A 24584-nucleotide genomic window follows, 5' to 3' on the forward strand; every position below is an offset into this window, starting at 1 on the left:
ATGTTAATATTTTTAAGACAATATATATTTTATTGATTTTTTACAGAGAGGAAGGGAGAGGGATAGAGAGTTAGAAACATCCATGAGAGAGAAACATCGATAGCTGCCTCCTGCACACCTCCTACTGGGGATGTGCCTGCAACCAAGGTACATGCCCTTGACCAGAATTGAACCTGGGACCTTTCAGTCCACAGGCCGATGCTCTATCCACTGAGCCAAACCAGTTAGGGCCCAATGTTAATATTTTATATAACCATAGTACAATAATCAAAACCAGGATATTAAGATGAAGGGTGTCATTCTATAGGTACTGCTTTGCATTTTGCTTTTTTTCCTTCACAGAATACCCTGGAATCACTCCACATTGGTTCATAGAAACCTTATTCTGTGCATCATACTCCATTGTGTGGGTATAACATAGTTTATTCAACCTTTTTCTTATTTCTTATGTAAGCAAAATAGATTTCCTATAGTTTGCAGTTACAGACAATGCTGCAGTAAGGAATCTTGTGTGTCTGTTTCATAATGTTGGAGGTATATTTTCAGGGTAGATTCCTAGAAGTGGGATGGCTTGGTTAAAAGGTAAGTGAATATGTAGTATTTTTATTTATTGACAAATTCCCCTATAGAGAGGTACTTTTTTCCTTGCAATTTAGTTTTTGAAGAAGCCAAGTCATTTGTTTTTCATTGTTACTGTTAATTATTTATAAATTTGTAGGTTTTTTAAATTTAAATTATTGTTGAAAGAAGTATTATGTGTCTCCTTTCTCCCCCATTGACCTCTCCCGGCTGCTCCACCCTTCTGTCTGTGTCCATTGGTTATGCTTATATGCATGCATACAAGTCCTTTGTTTGATCACTAAATTTGTAGGTTTTAACATGTGATATACTTTAACCTATTGCAGTTATTTCATCCTCCAATTGTCCATCTCCTCTTTGAACAGCAAGCGCCTACTCCCCCTCTCCCCAAGATAGTGATTTATTTTCATAGTTTTTGTTTATTCAAGACCCTAGATCCGCTGAAGCAGTCCCTCCAGGAATTGCCCCTCCAGAGGCCGTGACAATAGGTCTTCTGTGGAGGGAAATGCTGGGAGAGCGGTCAGCTTTAGTAAAGGCAGCTCAGAGAAAGCGGGAGTTGAGGGGCCGGCTGCCAAGATTTTAATAAATTGCTTCAGATATTCTCTCTGTGGACAAGGACCTCTTTTATTGCAAAAATGAATTTTAATGTTTATCTTGAGTTTGATTTAAACATTGCTTTTATTTTTTATTTTTTTAAATATATTTTATTGAGTTTTTTTTTTTTACAGAGAGGAAGGGAGAGAGATAGAGTTAGAAACATCGATGAGAGAGAAACATCGATCAGCTGCCTCCTGCACATCTCCCACTGGGGATGTGCCCGCAACCCAGGCACATGCCCTTGACCGGAATCGAACCTGGGACCTTTCAGTCCGCAGGCCGACGCTCTATCCACTGAGCCAAACCGGTTTCGGCTAAACATTGCTTTTTATTTTTATTTTTATTTTTTGTGTTTTTTTTTTAATATTGATTTTTTTTTTACAGAGAGGAAGGGAGAGAGTTAGAGAGTTAGAAACATCGATGAGAGAGAAACATCGATCAGCTGCCTCCTGCACATCTCCTACTGGGGATATGCCCGCAACCCAGGTACATGCCCTTGACCGGAATCGAACCTGGGACCTTTCAGTCTGCAGGCCGACGCTCTATCCACTGAGCCAAGCCGGTTTCGGCTAAACATTGCTTTTTATATGATGCCGACACCAGCTGTGCAGAAAGGGCTCTGGAGAGATGTTTTATGAACATAGCAACACACACCTGCAGCTCTTCTGTTCCCTGGGCTCCAGGGCAGCCAATTTGCTTCATCAAATACGTTCTTCAGGCCTTTCTGGCTGAGTGCAGAATGCTCCACATATTTGACGGCCTTCAGGTCACGGGCCAGCTTTTCAGCAGTCTGGAATGATAGGCTTTTGTTTGTTCTTGGCAACTTTCTCAATAGTAGAGGGGTCATCTCAGATCAATTTGGGTCCCAACAAGCAAGGAAGGAGTCTATGGACAGTGAGTTATTTCAGGCACCCTAATGAGGATGGAGAGACCACTGAAAAACAGACTAGAAATACATCTGCTTGTGGATAACTCAGCAGTCAAAATCTTGTCATATTCTCTTGCCCTGCTGTATCAAAAAGTCTAAGAGTATATGGCTCTCCACCAATCACAATTGTGACTACATAGTTGTCAAAAACAGTTGGTACATAGTCAGATGGAAATTTGCTTATTGTGTTAGGAGACATGTTTTACCAATGGCACCATCGCCAACAATAATGCACTTAATTGTCTGCATTGCTGAAACAGTTTTCTACCCAATTTAAGTATTTCAAGTCTGACGATGACCTCAGCTTCTCCGCCAGGGTGTTGGCAGCACTGCCCAAGAACCTCTTTTTAAGTTGGCACCATTTCAATTCTTTTGAACTGACCCTTCTAGTCTTGATGGTTTCTTTGATTTCTGGTGTGACAAGATAGCCAGACTCATCCTGTCCCAGAACCAGAATTAGCATTTTTTTTTTGAAGGAACCGGGCTTCCTTATAATTTAGGTAATGCTGTTTAGGGCTTACCGTCTGGGAAATAAGACTTACGTCTTATATTCTTATTTTTATTTCACTAAAATGGTTAAGTTTATGCTAGATATTTGTTGATGTTACTATTATGAAAGTGGTCTTTTTCTCCATTGCATCTTTCCTCCAATGAAAGGTTGTTGATTTTTATACCTTTATGTGTGACCCGCCTGTTTACTAAACTTTTTTTTACTTTTTCTGTTTAGTTGTTTTACTTTGCTTTTTCAGGAAGACAATCAATCATATCATCTGTAAAAAATGATTTTTCCATCTTCCCAATCATTATACTTATTTGTTCAAAAGAATGTCCAATTGCATTTTCCGGCACTTTCAGATCAATATTATATACTACAGATGATGATTACCCTGCTCTTAATGAGTTTTCCATTAAGTTGGCTCCCCGGTGTAAAGACAAATTAGTGCTCTTCTTAGTATCTTATTTTTACTGGAGTGAACATAAATGATAGACATTAGCTGTGCTCTGGCCAAACAAGTTAACTCCCTTTCATCACAACATGCCTTATACTTTCCCCTCTCTTCTAATTACCATCCACGAGCTTGATCTCGGGTCACTGCATTGCTCTGTATACCACTCACTGGACAAATTCCACAGGGACTGCTTTATGACATCTCACAGGGAACATCCCATGACCTTCAATACTCAAAATACTGGTGTAAAAAGAAGGCCAGGAGAGGAAATATTGTCAGCTAGAACTCTTCCATCTCAAGTTTCCTAGTCTGATGTCTTTATTAGGTGTGTGTCTGTGTAAGGATTTTTCAGAAATCTCTATTTTAGTTTTCACCTGGCTGTTCTACCAGCTAGATCTTTAGAGGTCAGCACCATGTGTCATGGTGGTTTATGTATTGAGCTCCTACTAGGAGACAGTATAGGATAATAATTAAAAGTGCTCTCCCCCTTCCCCTCAGTCCGCCCTGAATTTGGCTAGTTTAGGAAGGTGTGTAGTGGAAAAAGTGTCTGAGGTGCCTTGCCACAGCTCTGGGATTTAACTCGTGTTACTTTGGGAAGTTGTGCACATCCCTACAACCTGCATTTCAGGGTTGAAGTGCTTTTTACGTTCATAGCTTTCATTCAGGCTATACAGTAATAATAACCCGATCCTTGTTATATTTTTATGGTGATGGACTAAGTTACACACTAATGCCAAAAGAGTTATGCCTTTCGGCTTATATCAATTAACAAGAGTAGTTAGTAGATATGTTTGTTAACAATATTTCCATATGTTATATTAAAGTCAGCCGGTAGTTTTATATCAATATAACTTTACCGGGCCAAGCGAGAGAGATGAATTCACCATTACGGAGGGCGGGGATGGGAGGTGGGGCCATCCTCTTTGGCAGCTTCGTTTCCACGACAACGGTTGCTACGGTAATCACTGCGCCTTCCCATTGGTCACTGCTGAGCATATTGCGGTTCCCTTGGCGGACCTCATTGGTTATAGTGATGCAGTGCCCGGACCTATCAGGGGCCGTAAGTGAAGTGTCGTAAAGCAGAAAGGAAGGCGGGAGTCCGGATTGGAAACATTAGGGAAACCTGAGCAGCGGAGGCCGCTATGGCGAACGGCGCGTGGGCCGAGATTCGTGAGAAATTCCAGGCCGCGCTGGCTCTGTCGCGGGTAGAACTGCATAAAAACCCCGAGAAGGAGCCGTACAAGTCCAAGTACGGCGCCCGAGTTCTGCTGGAGGAGGTCAGAGCGCTGCTGGGCCCCGCGCCCGAGGACGAGGACGAGGACGAGCGGCCTCAGGCCGAGGACGACGTGGGCGCGGGGGACTCCGCCCCGGGGCTGCTGGCCGAGCTGGTGGCGGTCGAGGGGCCCGTGGCCCAGGGCGCCGTGAGGCTGGCGGTGATTGAGTTCCACCTGGGGCTGAACCACCTCGACACGGAGGAGCTGTCGGCGGGGGAGGAGCACCTGATGAGATGCCTGCGGCTGGTGCGCAGGTACCGGCTGGCGCCCGACTGCGTCTCGCTGTACATCCAGGCGCAGGTGAGAGCCGGCTGCCGGGGCGAGGGGAGGGCGGGGCGGGCCCCGACTCTGCCAGGGCCGAGGGCACATGTCACGGGGCACAGTCTGTCCCACGGCTTGGAAGCTTCGGGATAAACGGCCGGGAACCCCCCACCCTCGTCGCCCTCTTCAGCGTCGCTTGCTGCTCGCTTAGTCGTGGTCGTTGCCTGGGTTTCGCCCCCTTGTAATCGTAAATGCCTTTTTCAGCTCTTCTCCACCAGTTCTGATCCTGTCCATTCTATTAAGAAAAAAAAAACTAAAGTAATTTTAACCTTAATTTAAGGTTGACCCATTTGTCCTCAATTTGCTAAAATTTTGTTAACGTTTTTTGTATCTATGTTCATGAAGGGTATCAGTCTGTAATTTTCTTGTTATGCCTTTGATTTGGTATGAGATGGGAGGTGTTCTTTCCTTATTTTTCCAGAAGAGTTTGTGTAGAGTTGGTATTATTTCTTCCTTACGTGTTTGGTAGAATTCACCAGTAGTAGTACTTTTTTTAGCTGTTTTTATTGTATATTCAACTTTTTTCCCTACCTGGTCTGATGCTCTGTGAATGATACAATAGTTTCTGTTGTGTTGTAGGATTTATATTATACTTAAAAAACAATTCATGTAGAATGTCAATAGTAGTTATTTCTGTGGAGTTAAAAATCAAATCAATTCTAGATCTTTTGCTCAACTCACCATTAAACTCTAGGGTTTCTAAACATTTTTTGTGGCATATTGCAGTCTAGTGAAGCCTATCCTATATAATAAAAGGTTAATATACAAATTGTCCCCGCCACTGGGAGTTGACAGGGAGTTCACCAGGGGGCAGAGTGGCTGGCCAACACCCGTGGCCCCTCCCCCCAGCCCGCCCACCCAGTGGCCCTCATCAGGGTGGGGGGCTGGACCCCACCCCGCACACGAATTCATGTACCAGGCCTCTAGTATTGCATAAAACAGGAATGATTTTAAATGTATAAAATAAAATGTAAAAGAATATTAAAGGAACCAGTTATATAAAAGTTATCAACACACATATATATTTTAATCCTCACCTAAGGATATGTTTTCATTTATTTTAGAGAAAGAGAGAGAGAGAAACATTGATACGAGAGAGAAACATCAATTGTTATGCACTGCAACCAGGAATCAAACCCACAACCTAAGTATGTGCCCTGACCAGGAATTGAACTCATAACCTTTTGGTGTATGGAACAACACTCCAACCAACTGAGCAATCCAGCTAGGGATCAAAATATTTTTTAAAACAAATGTATGATGTAGTAATATGTGTGCTTCTTTATTAATATGTTAAACAACATCTAACGATGTGTCTAATGTCCATAATTTTATTTTATTTTTTAATATATTTTTATTTCAGAGAGGAAGGGAAAGGGAGAGAAAGAGAGAAACATCAGTGATGAGAGAGAATCATTGATTGGCTCTCTCCTGCACACCCCACACTGGGAATTGGACCATGACCTCCTGGTTCATAGGTTGAAGCCATGCGGGCTGGGCAATGTTCATAATTTTAAAATAGTAATGAATATAAATATTTTGAGATCAGCAAATTGTAACATTAAGATTTTTCTCACTTTTATAGGTCACAAAATCTCAGGTACTATAATACTGCTGCTTATTTTGTTGTTGTTAATCTTCACCCAAGGATATTTTTCCATTGATTTTTTAGAGAAAGTGGAAGGGAGGGAGGAAAGGAAGGGGGGGGGGTGGGGAGAGGAGAGAGAGAGAGAGAGAGAGAGAGAGAGAGAGAGAGAGAGATACCGATACCGATTGGTTACCTCCCGCACATACCCTGACCTGGGCAGGGATGAACCTGCAACCCAGGTTTGTGCCCTTGACCAGGAATCGAACCCACGACCCTTCGGTCCTTAGGCCGATGCCCTGACCACAGAGCCACACCCCCCAGAGCATATTGTTGCATTTTTTTTCCTGCTTTCATAATTAAAAGAAATGCTAAATTTTAGTAGAACATAGTGAAAATAAATTGAAATGATTTTTCCATCCATATTCTTAGACTCTGAATTCTATTAATGGGTACCTTGTGGTTCTGTGGACCACAGGTTAATCTGCATTAAAAACTCTTTGTGCCCGGCTGGTGTAGCTCAGTGGTTGAGCATCGAACCAGGAACTAAGAGGCCACCAGTTCAATTCCCAGTCAGGGCACATGCCCGGGTTGTGGATTTGATCCCCTGTGGGGAGCATGCAGAAGGCAGCTGATCCATGATGTTTCTTTTTCATCGATGTTTCTATCTCTCCCTCTCCCTTCCTCTCTCTAAAAAATCAATAAAATGTATTTAAAAACACACACACATCATAAACCTCTTTCTTTATCCTGTGCCCCTCCCTAGGGAAGTAAGCAGAAGGTGGTAGAAACCCAGCCTCAGAAGTTTCCTTGTGCCTGAAGGACTATCCCACGATCCCATGGGGTGGGAGGCAGTTTAACCCTGTTTTCTAAAGGTTAGCTAGGCATCCAGTCTTGAGTTTTGACCATCTAAACAGTCCTGATTTGCTCTGTACAGCGCCTTACAGAGTCACATGCCAGGGGACAAACTGGCTTAGTTTTAAAAATGTTATTTAGCATTTTACCCCAAATCTAATCAATTTCTTAGCACCTTCATGGTAGCAGAAGGAAGTTCGTGCTATGGAAATCAAAAGGAAGTGATCAATACAAGAAAAGACACTACAAATGAAGAATTTTTAGTTGACTGGATATAATTACAAAGCTATATAATTTTAAGAACTCTGAAAAGTACAAACATGTTTTATTGTTTGAAATGGTAAACATTGGGAATCTGACTTAACTGATGAGTAAAGGCATATAGCATCTTCAGAGTCTTCATAACATAATTTGAATAATTGGAATTTGAGAGCTCACCTCCCTTTCTTCAGGCTTGAACCAAACAATAACTGTTAAGAGGACTCTGGAGATTGTAGATACTTGAAAACATGTTTCTGGCTCATCTTTGTCTCGATGTATACTACCTATTGCTATGTAAAATTTTACCCCCAAAGTTAGGATCTTGAAGAAACAACTTTTATTTCAGGAATCTAGGCATGGTTTAGCCGGTCGCCTCTGCCTCAAGGTCTCTCATCCTATTGTTGGCCTGTTGAGGCTGCACTTGAAGGGTCAACTGAGGGAGGATCTTCCTAACGCTCTTATGGGATTGTTGGCAGGTTTCAGTTCCTTACAGGTGGTTGGTCTGAGGGCTTCAGTTGACCTCCTTCAGTTCCTTGCCATGCGAGTCTGCACAGCCACCACATGGCAGTGGACTTCCCTCAGAGAGAATGGGAGAGCACCTCAAATGGAATGGTGTTCTGTAACTTAATCTGGGAAGAGACCTTCTATCACTGTTGCCATATTCCAGTGATGGCGAACCTATGACACGGCGTGTCAGAGGTGACACGTGAACTCATTTTTTTGGTTGATTTTGTTGTTGTTGCTAAATGGTATTTAAATATATAAAATAAATATAAAAAATATAAGTCTTTGTTTTACTATGGTTGCAAATATCAAAAAATTTCTATATGTGACACGGCACCAGAGTTAAGTTAGGGTTTTTCAAAATGCTGACACACCGAGCTCAAAAGGTTCGCCATCACTGCCATATTCTGTTTGTTAGAAGCAAGCCACTAAATCCAGCCCATACTTACGGGGAAAAGATTATACAACAAGGTCATGAATACCAGGAGGCGGTGATCATTAGGGGTCCATCAGTAGCTGTTTACCACTACATAAAGACAATGTTGGGAATAATTCATTGTTAATCAGACTCCAGTACTGTTTGGTAGGTAAATTTTGACTTTGAAACTAAAAGTTACTGTTACTAGATGATTTATATTGTCATTATTTCTCTTTATTTTCCAGAATAATCTGGGTATTTTGTGGTCTGAAAGAGAAGAAATTGAAACAGCACAAGCTTACCTAGACTCATCAGAAGCACTATATCTTCGGTATATGAAAGAGGTATGTTGCATGTCAGATAAATTTTAACATTTCATTGAAACTAGTCAAGAACTGATGTTAAGAATTCCTTACTCATAATATGTGTATGACTCCTCAGTATACTTAGGGACCGCTCTATAGAGCTGTCTGGGTGGTCACCTGATAGCTGTACTTGCAGACACTGTTAAAAGTGATTTACAAATTTAAACTCATTTAATCCTCATGGCAATTTCTGGGGTGGGTACTTTTATTATTCTTAATTTAGAGGTGAGAAAACAGACCACAAGGGATTAAGTTACTTGTCTCCACACACTAGTAAATTGTGAAGTTGGGATTATAATCCACACAATCTGATTCCAGAACCCATACTTTTAACCTAGACTCTGCTGCCTCACTTGGTAGTTGGACTTAGTGTAGAACACTAGTGCTCAGTGCTCCTTTAAGAACAGTGTAGTGTCACAATGATGATAGCAGATAGAAGCAATGCACTGTAAGCAGAATGCACAGATTGAGCATTCCTATTTGCTTTGTCAGTTTATAATTATTATTATTATTTTCATGGGGTGGGGAGAGCACAGACTTTGTATACATATCTGAGTTTGAATCCTGAACCTATTAACCGTATAGCCTTCTGATAAGTCACTCTACTTCTCTGGGCCTTAGATTCCTCATATGTGAAATGGAAATAGTGATACTTGCACCCTGTAGCATTGGTCAAAGAATGAACTAACATAGGTATAAGATGGTACTTGGCACATAGTAGGTGCTCAACTAAAACTGGTTTTACTCTCCTTCCTGCTCTCTCTTTTTAAAAAAATTTATCTTTATTGTTGAAAGTATTAGATACACGCCCCCCCCTCCCCCAATTAACTCCCTCTACCCTACTCCTGTTCCTTCCCCAGTCCTTCACTGCACTATTGTCTGTGTCCATGGGTTATGCATATCTATATATATAAAAGGCTGTATCCCTCTGACCGTCCGACTGGTAGCTATGATGTGCACTGACTACCAGGGGGCAGATGCTTAACACAGGAGCTGCCATGACATGCACTGGCTGGCACCACGGACCTGGCGCTGACACACCAACACTCGGCTTCCCCCAAGTGGGACACAGGCCCTGCCACCACCCCAAAGTGACACTCCACCAAATTGCAGCCAATGCTGCCAAGACCCCATGGCGCAAAATGCAGCCCATAGCCCAGCCCGGAAACGATTGCTGTGGGTGCTAAGTAATGACGTCAAGTAGCAATGCCCGGCTTCCTCTCCCTAGTGACTAGCCTCCTTGGAGTTTCTTCAGCCCAGGAACACAACTTGCTTTATAGCCAGGTGCAAACATTTTACACTTTAACCAAATGTTTGTGAAGAGTTTTCCCGTGCCTCATCTCATTTGATCCTCACAATCTGCTTTGTGTTGATATTTACTGCTGTGTTGCTGACAATTACTTGAAAGAGAAGTTGGGGTGCTTCACTGAGCTGGAAAAAGTTTAGCTAAATCAGAAAGTAGGTCTCATTAAGCAAGTTTATTCTATATATATAAAAGGCTAAGTTGACTCACACATGCATGATACATATAAAGCTCTTGCAGGCACCAATAGCACACGTGTGTTTCGATCTGTCATTGTCGATTGTGTATTTGGTTGACACTTCTATTATAGAGAAAGGGCGAATAGTGATATTAAAATATTTCTTCTAATTAATTTCCTTTCAATGTGCATGAATCCATGCACCAGGCCTCTAGTATGCATATAAGTTCTTTGGTTAATTTCTCCCATCCCTCCTTTTCCCTCTGAAATGCATCAGTCTGTTGCATGCTTCAGTGTCTCTGGGTCTGTTTTATTCAGTTTATTTTGTTCATTAGATTCCACATATAAATGAGATCATGTGATACTTGTGTTTCTCTGACTGGCTTATTTCACTTAGCATAATACTCTCTAGGTCCCTCCATGCTCTTAAAAGGTAAGAGATCCTTCTTTTTTATACCTGCATAGTATTCCTTTGTGTAAATGTACCACAGCTTTTTTACCCACTCATCTACTGATGGGCACTTGGGCTGTTTCCAGATCTTAGCTATTGTAAATTGTGCTGCTGTGAACATAGGGGTACATATATTCTTTGTCATGGCTCTTCTACCTTGGTGTTATAACTTTCCTCCTTAAGAACTAAGAAGAGCAGAGAACCACAAAGCCAAATTGAGATGTTAATCTCTGTTTATGATTTTAGGCTCACTCTTAATATATGAATTTGTTAAATTAAAATGTAAAGATACCAAAAACCTATAATATTTCATTCAAAACTAGTATTAATAAGGAAACATAAAACATGTAGCAAAACACTGTGTACTTAAAAAAATGTATGTATTGATTCAAGAGAAAGAGGAGGGATAAGGGGAAGAGAGAGAAACATCAATCACCTGCCTTCTGCACACCCCCTGCTAGGGATCGAGCCTGCAACCCAGGCATGTGTCCTGACTGAGAATGGAACCAGTGACCTTTTTGGTGCATGGGATAACACCCCACCAACTGAGCTACACAGTTCAGGCCACTCTATTTTTATGCCTCTGTTTTAGTTAAGAGACTGATTTAACTGCCAGTGTTACACATAAAGTGTGATAGTCATAACAGTGAAGTATGTACATAAAATAATACGTTGACTAATTCCCCTCATTAAGACAGGGGTAAGCATACTAAACAGCCCTTAAAATTGTTGAGATGGTCTTTGCAGAATTAATTAAAAATCTATTATGTTTGCCTTTGGCCTTGCTTCCTATCTTAGTCATTTTCACTTTCTATGAATTCTAGGACCCCAAGTCATGATGCTTTTATTGTTTGCATACAAAATGTAAGATTTTTTTTTTTCATGGGAAGTATTGTTACTATTTGGAGTTTAGTGAATTCAGTTTAAAGTATGGATGGGCTTGTAGATGAAACTGTTCTCAAACAAGTAGAATTAGGCAGAGGTTAAGTAGCTGTTTTTTTGGAAGACTTAAGATGGGGTTGTAAGTGACTTACACATATTAACTCATTGAATCCTCCTAGCATTCTTATGAGGTAGGTACACTTTTATCGTTTTTACCGAGGAGGAAGCAGAAGCTCAAGGCAATAAACAGTGGAATCACTGTTTTGTTGTTTTATAAAATATATATTTTATTGATTTCAGAGAGGAAGGGAGAGGGAGAGAGATATAGAAACATCAATGATGAGGGAGAATCATAGATTGGCTGCCTCCTGCACACCCACACTAGAGATCGAGCCCACAGCCCAGACACCTGACCTGACCGGGAATTGAACTGTGACCTCCTTGTTCATAGGTCAGTGCTCAACCACTGAGCCATGCAGGCCGGGCAAGAATAACTGTTTTTAATGTCCCTGTATTGAAAGAGGATAATCAGCCCTGGCCTGCTCAGCTGGTCAGAGCATCGTCCCAATACCTCAAGGTTGGGGATTCGATCCCCAGTCAGGGCACATACAAGAATCAACCAATGAAACTGGCTGCTCTGAAAAGCCATCTTTGCATTGTTCTGTGGCTGCCTCTCCGCTGGCTACAGCTACCTCCACCACGCGCCTCCTCTGCCACTTTGGACTCCAGCAACTTCTACGCCAGAGTCCTCCAACTCTCACTTTAAAAAAAAAAAATTTGCTGCATCGGATCACTGGCTTGCCCCACCATGTCAGACACGGCTGTGGACACCAGCTCCAAAATCACCACCAGGGACTTAAAGAAGGGTGTTGTGAAGGCAGAAAATGGAAGAGATGCACCTGCGAATGGAAATGCTAATGAAAATGGAGAGCCCGAGGCTGACAATGAGGTAGAAGAAGGAGGAGAGGAGAAAGAGGAAGGTGATGGTGAGGAAGAGGATGGAGATGAAGATAAGGAGGCTGAGGCATCTACGGGCACACGGGCAGCTGAAGATGATGAGGATGACTAGGCAGCAAAAAAGGAAAAGTTACACTTAAAAGAAAAAAGGACTCCGTGACCTATTCTCCCTCCACTTCCCATCTCAGAATCTAAACATGGTCACCTTCAAGTAGAGGCTCCTGCCTGCCCGCCCAACACGGGCAGCGCCACCTGCAGGTGACATGCACTCCACCACCCAACCAAAACCACAACGTGAATTTGCAACGGGAGGAAAAAAAGAACCAGAACTTCCAAGGCCCTGCTTTTTTTTTTTTTTTTTAAGTACTTTAAAAAGGAAAATTTGTATTTTTTATTTACATTTCATATTTCTGTACATATTGTTGGGTTCGCCATTTTTAATGATCTTGGGATGACCAAACTAGCCTTTGGATCATTCTCTGTCCTTTTTTTTTCTTTTTCTTTCTGTCCTACTTCTGACTTTACTTGTGGTGTGAAAAAAACCTTGTAAAAAAAAGCAACAACAAAAACAGTCTTATTCCGAGCATTCCAGTAACTTTTTGTGTATCTTCTTAGCTGCACTCTAAGTAGTTGGTTTATATGAGATGGTTAAAAAGGTTTCTTCCCCCCTTTTTTTTGTCTATGAAGTTGCTATTTTTTTTGGCCTGTTTTGATGTATGTGTGAAACAATGTTGTCCAACAATAAATGGCAATTTTATTTTGCTGAGTTGTTCTAACAACAAAAATCAACCAATGAATGCAAAAATAAGCGGTAAAACAAATTGATGTTTCTCTAAATCAATAAAAGATTTTAAAAAGAGGGTAATCTATATACTTGTTTCCTTGAGAAAAATATTAGAAAAATTGTTTAAAACTTTGATTTTTCATTAGTGGTCAGGTTAGAACAATATTACTCTAAGGATGTATACATTTTTTCTATTTGTCATGCTTATGTAGGTTTTAAAAGAATATCAGACAGAATTAAGACAAAATTCCTAGCAGGTCTGGAGGGGCACGGTGGAAGGAAAAAAGGGCACATATGTAATATTTTCAACAATAAAGATAAATTAAAAATAAAGAAAAGACTTAAAATACCTAAAAATTATTTATCTAAAATCAGGGTGGTTTTTTTTTAGTTTATTTGAAGTTCACCTGAAACAGCCATTAAAACTTTGTCAAGCGTGAGCTTGTAGGAAATCTTTTAATTCTTTGACTCTTTTAGATTTTATGGGTTAAGAAAATTTCTTCTTGGGTAAAATGAAAGTGAATTAGTGAAAAATGAAGTGGTGTATTTGGCTTTTAAATTTTGATTTCTCCAGTCCTTCCAGAAGAGGGCGCTTGATGTTTACAGTGAAATTTTAGAGTTGTTTTTCTTTGATTGTAGATTGGGAGTCCTCCTCTTGATCCTACTGAGCATTTTCTTCCTGAAGAAGAGAAACTTACTGAACAAGAGAGATCAAAAAGGTGAGTAGGTATAGAAATCAGCCCTCACAGACATTTTCACATAGTGTAGATGATTGTTAAACACGTTTTCTCTTTCTTTTTTTTTAATTAAATCTTTATTGTTCAGATTATTACATTTGTTCCTCTTTTTTTTCCCCCCATAACTCCCCTCCTCCCAGTTCCCGCCCCACCCTCCGCCCTCACTCCCCACCCACTGTCCTCATCCATAGGTGCACGATTTTTGTCCAGTCTCTTCCTGCATCTCCCACACCCCTTTCCCCCCCAGGAATAGTCAGTCCATTCCCTTTCTATGTCCCTGATTCTATTTGTAATCAACAGTTCATTCTGTTCATCAGATTATTTATTCACTTGATTCTTAGATTCACTTGTTGATAGATGCATATTTGTTGTTCATAATTTGTATCTTTACCTTTTTCTTCCTCTTCCTCTTCTTAAAGGATACCTTTCAGCATTTCATATAATCCTGGTTTGGTGGTGATGAACTCCTTTAGCTTTTCCTTATCTGTGAAGCTCTTTATCTGACCTTCAATTCTGAATGATAGCTTTGCTGGATAAAGTAATCTTGGTTGTAGGTTCTTGGTATTCATCACTTTGAATATTCCTTGCCACTCCCTTCTGGCCTGCAAAGTTTCTGTTGAGAAATCAGCTGACAGTCGTATGGGTATTCCCTTGTAGGTAACTGAGTTTCTTTCTCTTGCTGTTTTTAAGATTCTCTCTTTATCTTTTGCTCTTGGCATTTTAATTATGATGTGTCTTGGTGTGGTCCTCTTTGGATTCCTTTTGTTTGGGGTTCTCCGCGCTTCTTGGACCTGTAAGTCCATTTCTTTCACCAGGTGGGGGAAGTTTTCTGTCATTATTTCTTCAAATAGGTTTTCAATATCTTGCTCTCTCTCATCTTCTGGCACCCCTATAATTCTGATGTTGGTACGCTTGAAGCTGTCCCAGAGGCTCCTTACACTATCCTCGCATTTTTGGATTCTTTTTTCATTTTGCTTTTCCGGTTGGGTGTTTTTTGCTTCCTCGCATTTCAAATCATTGACTTGATTCTTGCGCTCCTCTGGTCTGCTGTCGGGAGTCTGTATAATATTCGTTATTTCAGTCCGTGTATGCTTAATTTCTAGTTGGTTCCCCAATATAACATCGAGGGTCTTATTAGTTTTCTTGTAGATCTCATTAAGTTTATCGGCGGCTTCTAAACAGTTCTTGAGAGACCTTAAAAGTGTGGTTCTGAACTCTATATCTTCCATTGACAATTTTGTCCTGTTTCTTTGTCTCCGCATTTTGTTATGCTTCCTTGGTGCACCCCCTAGTGGTCTTTGTTCACAGTCTTATAGTTAAATCTTGATTGTTGTAGTTAATTCCAGGGAGGGTTTGACCTCCAGGCCAAGTGGCTATGAGAATCAGCTGTGTCAGCAGTGAGAGAACTTCTGTCCTCTAGGGAGGTGCTAATCTGGTGTTTGCCTGAGGCTATCCGGCAAATGCCTGTGTGCAGGGCTTGGGCGGGGCGGGTCGCACAGGATCAACAGGGTGGGCCGGAGAGAGCAGTTATGGCGGCTCTCAGTCCTGTCCTGGGGCTCTGCCTCTCTGAGTGCCAGCACCCGCTGCAAAGCTCAGAGAGAAAGCTGCACTCACTCTGACCGAAGCCAGACAGTCCCGCTTCTCCCGTTTGAGTCTGGGTCCCTAAAGACTCGCCCGGATCTGGAGCTCAGAGTCTGCGACTCCCTCCCGATTGAAAACGCCAACCGCGCCCTCCGCCGCCAGCCCGCTCCGCGCACTCCGCACCTCAGAATTTGACTTCAGCACTGTGCCTCCTCTGAGTGTCCGTATGCGTTTCTCTTTCCTCCTAGTTGTAGGACTTCCACTCAGCCAGCGTTCCTGTGGTTCTGGGTGATGTCCCTTCCGTTTTTTGGTTTCACTTTTGAAGTAGTTGTTCAGAGCAGCAAACTCCGGCGTTAACCTATGCCGCCATCTTGGTTCTCCCCACGTTTTCTCTTTCAAGGCACTCATAAAAGTTCTAGAATGTGGATTCTGAAACGAATTAAAACCTTCATTTGCCACTTACTTAGATATCTGACTCTGTTCATATCTAAGGATCAGTTTTCTTATCTGTCAAATAGCCATTCCCGATTTAAAGGGTTGGTGAGAGGATTAAGGTACATATATTTGAAAGTTCTGTATAAATTGTAAACCATTATGCAAATATTGGTTTTTTTCTTCATAGATTTGAGAAGGTTTATACTCATAACCTGTATTACCTGGCTCAAGTCTACCAACATAAGGAAGTGTTTGAGAAGGCTGCTCATTATTGCCACAGTACCCTAAAACGCCAGCTTGAGCACAATGCCTACCATCCTATAGAGTGGGCTATTAATGCTGCTACCTTGTCACAATTTTACATCAATAAGGTAAGCCATTTGAAGTTGTTATCTAACAAAGTTACCGATAGAGTATATGAAATGTAGAACAATAAATAGTACCTTGAAAATATAATCTTTTAAAACTCGGTAGCTTAGGGACATCTGTAATAGAGTTCAACGACGACAACAACAGAAGCATATCCACACAACTGGCATCCAGCTAGAATGGCATGGGCCTTTGTGATAGTTTTAACCAAAAAATGGGATATAAAGTAGCCAACCAGTAGCCCATACTCTCATCTCAACAGCAGTAACAATAAGAACTTATAATGAAACCTTGAAAAAAATAGGTAGCTTATATTTTGATGTAAACTAGACAGAAAAATACAGCCCGGTTTGCCAGTGTGCTAAAATTTTGTAACTTTTGTTGCATTAATCTATTGAATCTTAAAATACTGAGTTTTATCATTATCTTACATGTTTCTAGCCTCTAAAAATTACGTTACCTAAGACCAATTCTTTTTTGTGAAAAGCATGCTATCTCAATTCATTTTAGTGAGATGTTACCTTAACTTGCAGATTTTATAGATATAACTTTATCTTTAGACAATTGTAATCTGCTGGCTATGAGAATTTGAGGAAGTTGACTGTTAAATGTGGGCTTTGATAAAAGCATGTGATGCATTTCAGTTATTTAGAATTTCTTTATAATAATTTTTCTATATTGGGAATATCTCTGCTCAGTTCCAGAGTTCCAGGTCTTTGTGATATACTTCACAGGGACTGTTAGCTTTTTAGTTGTTTATCAAAATTATTAAGAATCATGTTGTATACTTTTAATTGACTTATTTGTTCCTCTATTCAAGATCTTGTTTTTAATGCTAAAACACTTTTAAGCCACCTTTCCCAGCTAGATATTTTGTTAATCCTCAGTCAGATATCTCAGCAATAGAATTTACTTTTATTTGTATTTCTGATTCACAAGCCTCTCTGAAGTTTTGGTAATTTTTGCTTATCAGAGTTCCTTCTTAGATCTCTGGTTGCCTGCTGCGATACCCTTATTGGCCCTTTATCCTTTCTAAGATTTTTGTTAGTGCTGATTCTGTAAATGCACCCTATGTTTAAAGCATCGTCCCACAGAATTTCATTCAGAAAAGCTGTTAGTAGGAGAGAAAGGCCTGTGGTGACTGCAGCACTGCGTCTAGGACTATGGTCTAAGTAAGTAATGCTGCTGCATATATCAGAGCATCCAGTTAAATCTAACTCATGCATCCATTTCATTGTGGCCATCATCAAAAAGTGTTATCTTGTGCCTCTGCTTGTGGCACCATTTTTATAACTTCTGGGCGCCTCTTATTTGTTTTGTTTAAAGTTACATATTCACTATGATTATCACTTAAAACGATGTTGGTATTGATAATACTTAGATATCTAGATATCAAAGTGTAATTTAAAATATGAAGTTGTTAAACATTGCTTATGTGGAGTGTGCAGTAGTTTTCATGAGTACCTCCACTACCTTGTGCTTTTATTTTTTTACCAAGATGGTTTATAAGTTTTTGTTACAGCTGGTTTAGTTGTACTGCAAAGAGAGATATTTGAACCATGTTTTTAAAAGAGCAGCTGTCATTTATATCATCCTCATCTTCCTCTGGTTCCAGAGGTGAGGTTTTGCTACTTGGTGAGTCCCTACCTGGCAGGTGCTAACGTCCCACATTTAGCAGCCACCTAGAGGGCACAAAGCAAGACACTCACTGTTCTAGTGGTTGCTCACAGGAACCAAGCTGGAGAAAGCTGAAGTGGTAATGAAGGCTGAGAGATTGTGGAAGGGCAATTAAAGCTGTTTATGTAAACGAACTTTTGTTTTTTTGAGGTTTAACACTAACACTTTGATCTGTAGATGTTGCTGGGCTAATACTACACATGGTCCCCAGATATTCTCAAGATGGCTCCTAAATTTGCCATTAGGGAGGGCTACATTCAATGTTGAGATTTTAAAGTCATAGCTAACTATTAAAAATCTTAGCAAAATCAGGTAGGTATATCTAACATGAAATAGACATATTTATGAGGATGGCTTTCAACTAAAAATTGGACTTGAACTTAGTACTTTTGCTGGGTGGTCCCGTGACTTACATGATAAATGCAAAGTGTTCACATTAACAAAGAGATCTTCTCCAAGCATTTGAGAAGTTTACTATGCCCAGATTTGAATTATGAAGTCTTCAAATGTGTTGATAAAGCAGTTTTGTAAAATTTGTCTGTGGAAAGTCGTTGAGAAAGTGGTGGGAATTCTCATAAATTTGAAGATTTTTAGAAGACAGGAATCTCTTCTTATCATTATTTTTGCCTTTGAATGGTAGGACATAAAAGGGATCTCTAAACCTAAAAAACATCAAATCTTTAAGTCCTCTGACAGAATGTAAATGGTCTAAGACAGTGGTTCTCAACCTTCTGGCCCTTTAAATACAGTCCCTCATGTTGTGACCCAACCATAAAATTATTTTCGTTGCTACTTCATAACTGTAATGTTGCTACTGTTATGAATCGTAATGTAAATATCTGATATGCAGGACGGTCTTAGGCCACCCCTGTGAAAGGGTCGTTCGACCACCAAAGGGGTTGCGACCCACAGGTTGAGAACCGCTGGTCTAAGAAGTTGTGCACTTCTTTGGCTATTTGGGCAGAACCTACAGATGATCTGAGGCACTTTGAGTCTATGATGATAGCTATTGTTGTATACTTACTGATTACCTGAGGAGAGCCAACTCAGTCAGCAGCTGTCTTCCATCAGCTTGGTTTTTTAAGAGTTTGGGGGCATTGTACTTCTTTGAGGCAGCCTTGTAACTTGATAATACCATAACGTGTCTTCTTAATGTTCGGCGACTATACCGGGTCTCCTTAGTGGTTTTTACTGATTTTAATAGCTTTTCCCATATCAGTTACAAATAAGGCTGTGGGACAGTTGCATTTACTCTTGTTTATTTCCTTAACAGCAATGCTTTATGGAGGCCAGGCACTGTTTATCAGCTGCTAATGTCATTTTTGGTCAAACTGGAAAGAACCCAACCACAGAAGACAGTAAGTTTATATGTACATGTTTTACTATATATCTTTTTAAAACTTTATTTTAAATAATTAAACTTTAGAAAATTCAAGAAAACAAAAAACTACCCACTACTAGTATATGACCTTCTAAATTCACCTGTTTTTTTGTTTTTTGTTTTTTTTTTTAATATATTTTATTGATTTTTTACAGAGAGGAAGGGAGAGAGAGAGTTAGAAACATCGATCAGCTGCCTCCTGCACATCTCCTACTGGGGATATGCCCGCAACCCAGGTACATGCCCTTGACCGGAATCGAACCTGGGACCTTTCAGTCCGCAGGCCGACGCTCTATCCACTGAGCCAAACCGGTTTCGGCCTAAATTCACCTGTTTTTAATATTTGCCTCATTTGCAGTCACATTTTATTTTTGTTTCTGAACTATTTGAGAGAAGATTGCATACATTAGACTTCTTTACCCCTTAATACTTAAATGTGTATTTCTTTTTTTAAAAAATATATTTTATGGATTTTTTACAGAGAGGAAGGGAGAGAGATAGAGAGAGTTAGAAACATCGATGAGAGAGAAACATTGATCAGCTGCCTCTTGCACATCCCCCACTGGGGATGTGCCTGCAACCCAGGTACATGCCCTTGACCGGAATCAAACCTGGGACCTTTCAGTCTGCAGGCTGATGCTCTATCCACTGAGCCAAACCGGTTTCGGCTAAATGTGTATTTCTTAAGGATAAGGATGTTTTATGTAATCATAGAAAAAGAAATGATGCAGTTCTTTTATCTGTAATGCATATTTCTATTTCATTAATTGTCCTCATAATGTCCTTTATAGTAGTTCTTTTCTAGTACCAGAATATCCAGTTCAAGATTGCATATTGCGTTTAGTTTTCACACCTCTTTAGTCTTTTTAAATCTGGAATGTTCCTCAACCTCTCTGTCTTTCATCATATAGACATTTTTGAAAAATACAGGCCTGTCATTTCATAGAATTTTCATCAGTTGGTATGTTGATGTTTTCTTACACTAAGATTCAGATTACAATAGTACCCCCTTACCTACAGGGGATATGTCCCAAGACCCCCAGTGGATGCCTGAAACTGTGGTTAGTATTGAACTCTATATCTACTGTGGTTTTTTTCTTATTTATATATATCTACTATAAAGTTTAAACTACTCTTGTGCTTTGGGGCCATTATTAAAATGGCCATTATTAAAATGAGGGTTACTTGCACACAAGCACTGTGATACCAGCAGCAATCAATCTAGGTGAATACTAGGTGACTAACAGCAGGTCATGTTTACACAGCGTGGATACACTGGACAAAGGGATGGAATAGGACAGTATGAGATGTCATTACACTACTAAGAATGGCATGCGATTTTAAAACTTATGAGTTATTTCTGGAATTTTCCATTTAATATTTCCAGACCATTGTTGAACTTGGGGAACTGAAACCATGGAAAGCAAGACCACAGAAAAGGTGGCACTGCTATATATACTTTTGGTTGGAATACTACATAAATGATGTGTCCAAATATCTAGTTTTTTAATTACAGTGTTTTAGTCTTAAAAACCACAGTTAACATTTATATTTGAGCAAATCAATGAGATATCACCTCACACTTGTTAGATCAAAAAGTCATGAAATAAGTGTTGGTGAGGATGTGGAGAAAGGGGACCCTTGTGTACTTTTGTATAAATTGGTTCTACCTCTGTGGGAAAACAGTATGGAGGTTCCTCAAAAAATAAAAATAGAGCTACCTTATGAACCAGCAATTCCACTTCTGGGTATATATCCAAAGGAAAGGAAAACACTAACCCGAAAAGTATCTGCCCTGCAGCAGTATTTATAATAGCCAAGATTGGAAGCAATCTCAGTATCTATCCGTGGGTGAATGGATAATGAAAATGTAGCGTACATATACAGTGGAATATTATTTAGAAGGAAATATTTTTTTTAGAGAAAGGTACAGACTTCCAGTTTTAAAATAATTACATCATGGAGTTGTAATATATAGCATGGTTAACTGTATTACATATTTGGAAGTTGCTAAGAGTAAATCTTAAAAGTCCTCGTCACAAGAAAAAAAATTTTGTGGCTGTGTGGTGATGGATATTAACTAGACTTGTGATCATTTTGCAATATGCAAATATCAAATCACATACATCTGAAGCTAATCCTATATAATAAAGGGGTAATATGCAAATTAACCCTCATGCCCTCACAAGATGGCTGCCTACAACTGGGCCGGCAGGGGGGTTAGTGAGGGACAACCAAATGACTGAACAAGCAGGCTGCGTGGGGCAACTAGGCTGGTGGGGTGCAGTTGGGAGCAACCAGGCGGGCAGGGGGGTAAGGAGTGACTAGGCCGGCAGGGAGGGGGCAGTTGGGGGCAATCAGGCCAGCAAGGGGGGGCAGTTAGGGGTGACCAGGCAGGTGAGCAATTAGGAACCAGTGTTTCAGGATTGTGAGAGGGATATCTGACTGCCAGTTTAGGCCCGATCCCCAGGCCTAAACTGGCAGTCAGACATCCCCCAAGGGGTTCCCCCCCCCCATGAATTTTGTTCACCGGCCTCTAGTATAATAATATATGTCAATAATACCTCAATTAAAAAAACTTCCCCTTATAAAATCTGTAACATGCTTACACAGGTCTCTGAACACATTTTTGTAAGGTATCAATCCAGTAACTTTTACTTTCAAACCTTAAGGAATTCAAGAACCCATTTCTGTAGAGGAAAGATTAAGGACTTCATATCTAAGTGCAGGTTCCAAAGTACAGTCAATCCTCATTATTTGTGGATTTCATATTTGGGAATTCACCTACTTGCTACAATTTACTTGTAACCCCCAAATCAGTGCTCAAGGCACTTCTGCAGTCATTTGCAGACATGTGCAGAATAGCAAAGAATTTGAATTGTCCAAGGTGCACATTCCCCAGTTGAGGTTTCAGCTCTCATACTGTAAAACAAGTGTCCTTTTTGTGGTCTATTTAGTGTGACATTTTTGTGCTTTTTGTTGGTGATTTCATTATTTATAATGGCCCCCAGATATAGTGCTGAAGTGCTGTCTAGTTTCCTCAGTACATGAAGGCCTTATGGAGAAAATACAGTGTGAAATAAACTTCATTCAGACACAAGTGTATAGTGCTGTTGGCCATGAATTCAATGTTAGTGTATATTAAATAAGGTGTCTTTAAATAAACACTTGTATGATGAGGTTATATATTGATCAGTTGACAAAAATGTGACCAGAAGCTCATAGGAACCTAACCCTGTATTTCCTGTAGGAGCAATGTTTCAGTATTTGCTCATTTATTGTTCACAGTGACTTTATAGAACATAACTACATGAACAGTGAGAATCAACTGTTTTCCTATTAAGAGAATTCAGGTAGAAAGTTTTACCATTTAAAAATCCCTTTTTCTATTGAAACGAATGTTCATCTGAAGGAGACAATCCAAGCCACTCGTAAATTACATCAATGCCGCCTTCTGTGTTGCTTATAGAGTTGATTCTCTCCCTGTAGAACTGGTCAGTGCTTCTGTTGTACTGGGCTTTGGTGGTGTTGGTGGCACACCCTTATTAATGGAAACTACAGAGGAAAGTATGTGGATTAATAACTATACTGTTATTTCATGTTATAAAGGGTTTTTTAAAAAATACTAGTGAAAACCAACATAATTTAAACCAAATTTATTTATAATTTTAAATTTTTCCTTGCAAAAGGGAATACCTTCCACAAATGTAACAATATTTTGGTAAAGCTGGACATAGGACTCATGTTACAAAATTAAATAATTGGCCCTTTATTAAACTGCCACTATCATTCTGGACATTATTTTGGAGGATGCTTTCCACTAAGGAATACTTTTAATTCATTAGAAATCTGTTTCAATTTCGATTCCCCTAATTTGGAATTTTTGATAAGTTGGTTAGGAGCTATGCTAACCTTCACTTGTTTAGCACTATTTCTTTGTTAACAGAGACCACAGCATAGGGAAGATGGTAAAAGTAAATGTTTAAATAATTAAAGGAAACTGCTTTCCAACTACCTCATAAGGATTCACTTATAGACATGAAATATAGAATTCATATTTTTATTAAAGTAGGTATTCTAAAAACCTGTATGAGTGATGCTTTTCTTAGTCCAATTTTATTATAATGATGTTGAGCACCTGCATGTACCATATCCTGTCCTACATTCTTTGTGGGTATCATTTCATTACATCCTCATAGCAATACTCTCTGATAGTCACTGTTACATTCTGTACTTTACAGATAGGGAACTGGAGCACAGAGAGCTCCAACAGCTGTGCAGTGTCACATAGTAAGGGGCAGAGGAGGCATTCAGACACAAGCAGGATGGTTCCAAGTCCAGAACTCCATTGCTTGAGCCAAAAGACCACTAACTTGACCCTTCCCTACCTCATGCCCTTCCAACCTCCTCCACTGGCTGGAGATGAAAAAGCTTCTCTCTGGAGAGTTGAGGATGGGGGGCGGGGGACTCTGCAACCTTGGGAAGGCTTGGAATTAAGGCTCAGATGAAATTAAATGTAGGCCCTGGCCAGTGTGGCTCAGTCGGTAGGAGTTCATCCTGTACACCAAAAGGTTTTGGGTTCGATTCCTGGTCAGAGTACATACCTGGGTTGCTGTTTCAATCCCTGGTCCCAGTCCAGGTGCTTATGGGAGGCAATCGATCAATGTTTCTCATATGTATGTTTTTCTCCCCCCTCCCCACCTCCTCTCAAAAAATCAATGAAAATGTCCTCGGGTGAGAATTTTAAAAAAACTTATACTCAGTATTAAGTTTGGGAACAAGTCTGTGATCATGATAATAAACATTAGTTTCTAATAAGATGCTTGAAATATCTAAGACATGCATTCTGAATAGGGTAAAAATTGTTTTGTAGAGCCGGTTTAGCTGTGTGGATAGAGCATCAGCTTGCAGACTGAAGGGTCCCAGGTTCGATTCCAGGTCAAGGGCACCTACCTAGGTTGTAGTCTTTTTTTTTTTTAATATATTTTATTGATTTTTTACAGAGAGGAAGGGAGAGAGATAGAGAATTAGAAACATTGACGAGAGAGAAACATCGATCAACTGCCTCCTGCACATCTCCCACTGGGGATGTGCCCGCAACCCAGGCACATGCCCTTGACCGGAATCGAACCTGGGACCTTTCAGTCCGCAGGCCGACGCTCTATCCACTGAGCCAAACCGGTTTCGGCTAGGTTGTAGTCTTGATCCCTGG

The 24584-nt window shown here is 40.3% G+C and overlaps 2 protein-coding genes and 1 pseudogene across 4 annotated transcripts in view; 2 read left to right on the forward strand and 1 right to left on the reverse strand.

Moving 5' to 3' along the window:
• Positions 1 to 1808: 1808 nt before the first annotated feature.
• Positions 1809 to 2353, reverse strand: LOC118670335 (annotated as a pseudogene).
• A 1639-nt stretch (positions 2354 to 3992) lies between these two features.
• The window catches only part of LOC118670083 (kinesin family binding protein), a 34449-nt gene continuing 13857 nt past the window's right edge, over positions 3993 to 24584 (forward strand). The window contains exons 1-6 of one of the 3 annotated variants that reach the window (XM_036336930.1): positions 3997 to 4628; positions 8518 to 8616; positions 13832 to 13911; positions 16133 to 16316; positions 19265 to 19349; positions 20393 to 20433. In XM_036336930.1, coding sequence (XP_036192823.1) covers positions 4197 to 4628; positions 8518 to 8616; positions 13832 to 13911; positions 16133 to 16316; positions 19265 to 19349; positions 20393 to 20433 — 921 coding nt within the window. In that variant the 5' untranslated portion in view covers positions 3997 to 4196. Of the gene's footprint in view, positions 4629 to 8517; positions 8617 to 13831; positions 13912 to 16132; positions 16317 to 19264; positions 19350 to 20392; positions 20434 to 24584 lie in introns of all 3 variants that reach the window. The other 2 variants (XM_036336929.1, XM_036336931.1) reach the window with 2 other exon arrangements.
• Positions 10591 to 13805, forward strand: LOC118670084 (prothymosin alpha-like). Its single transcript, XM_036336932.1, has one exon. The coding sequence runs from the start codon at positions 12260 to 12262 to the stop codon at positions 12518 to 12520; it is 261 nt and encodes an 86-aa protein (XP_036192825.1). The 5' UTR covers positions 10591 to 12259; the 3' UTR covers positions 12521 to 13805.

Source organism: Myotis myotis, unplaced genomic scaffold (genome assembly GCF_014108235.1).
Source record: "Myotis myotis isolate mMyoMyo1 unplaced genomic scaffold, mMyoMyo1.p scaffold_m19_p_15, whole genome shotgun sequence".
Taxonomy (NCBI): domain Eukaryota; kingdom Metazoa; phylum Chordata; class Mammalia; order Chiroptera; family Vespertilionidae; genus Myotis; species Myotis myotis.

Bases quoted from the DNA above. Each gene is read 5' to 3' on its own strand.
- LOC118670084 (XM_036336932.1), top strand. From the start codon at position 12,260: ATGTCAGACACGGCTGTGGACACCAGCTCCAAAATCACCACCAGGGAC.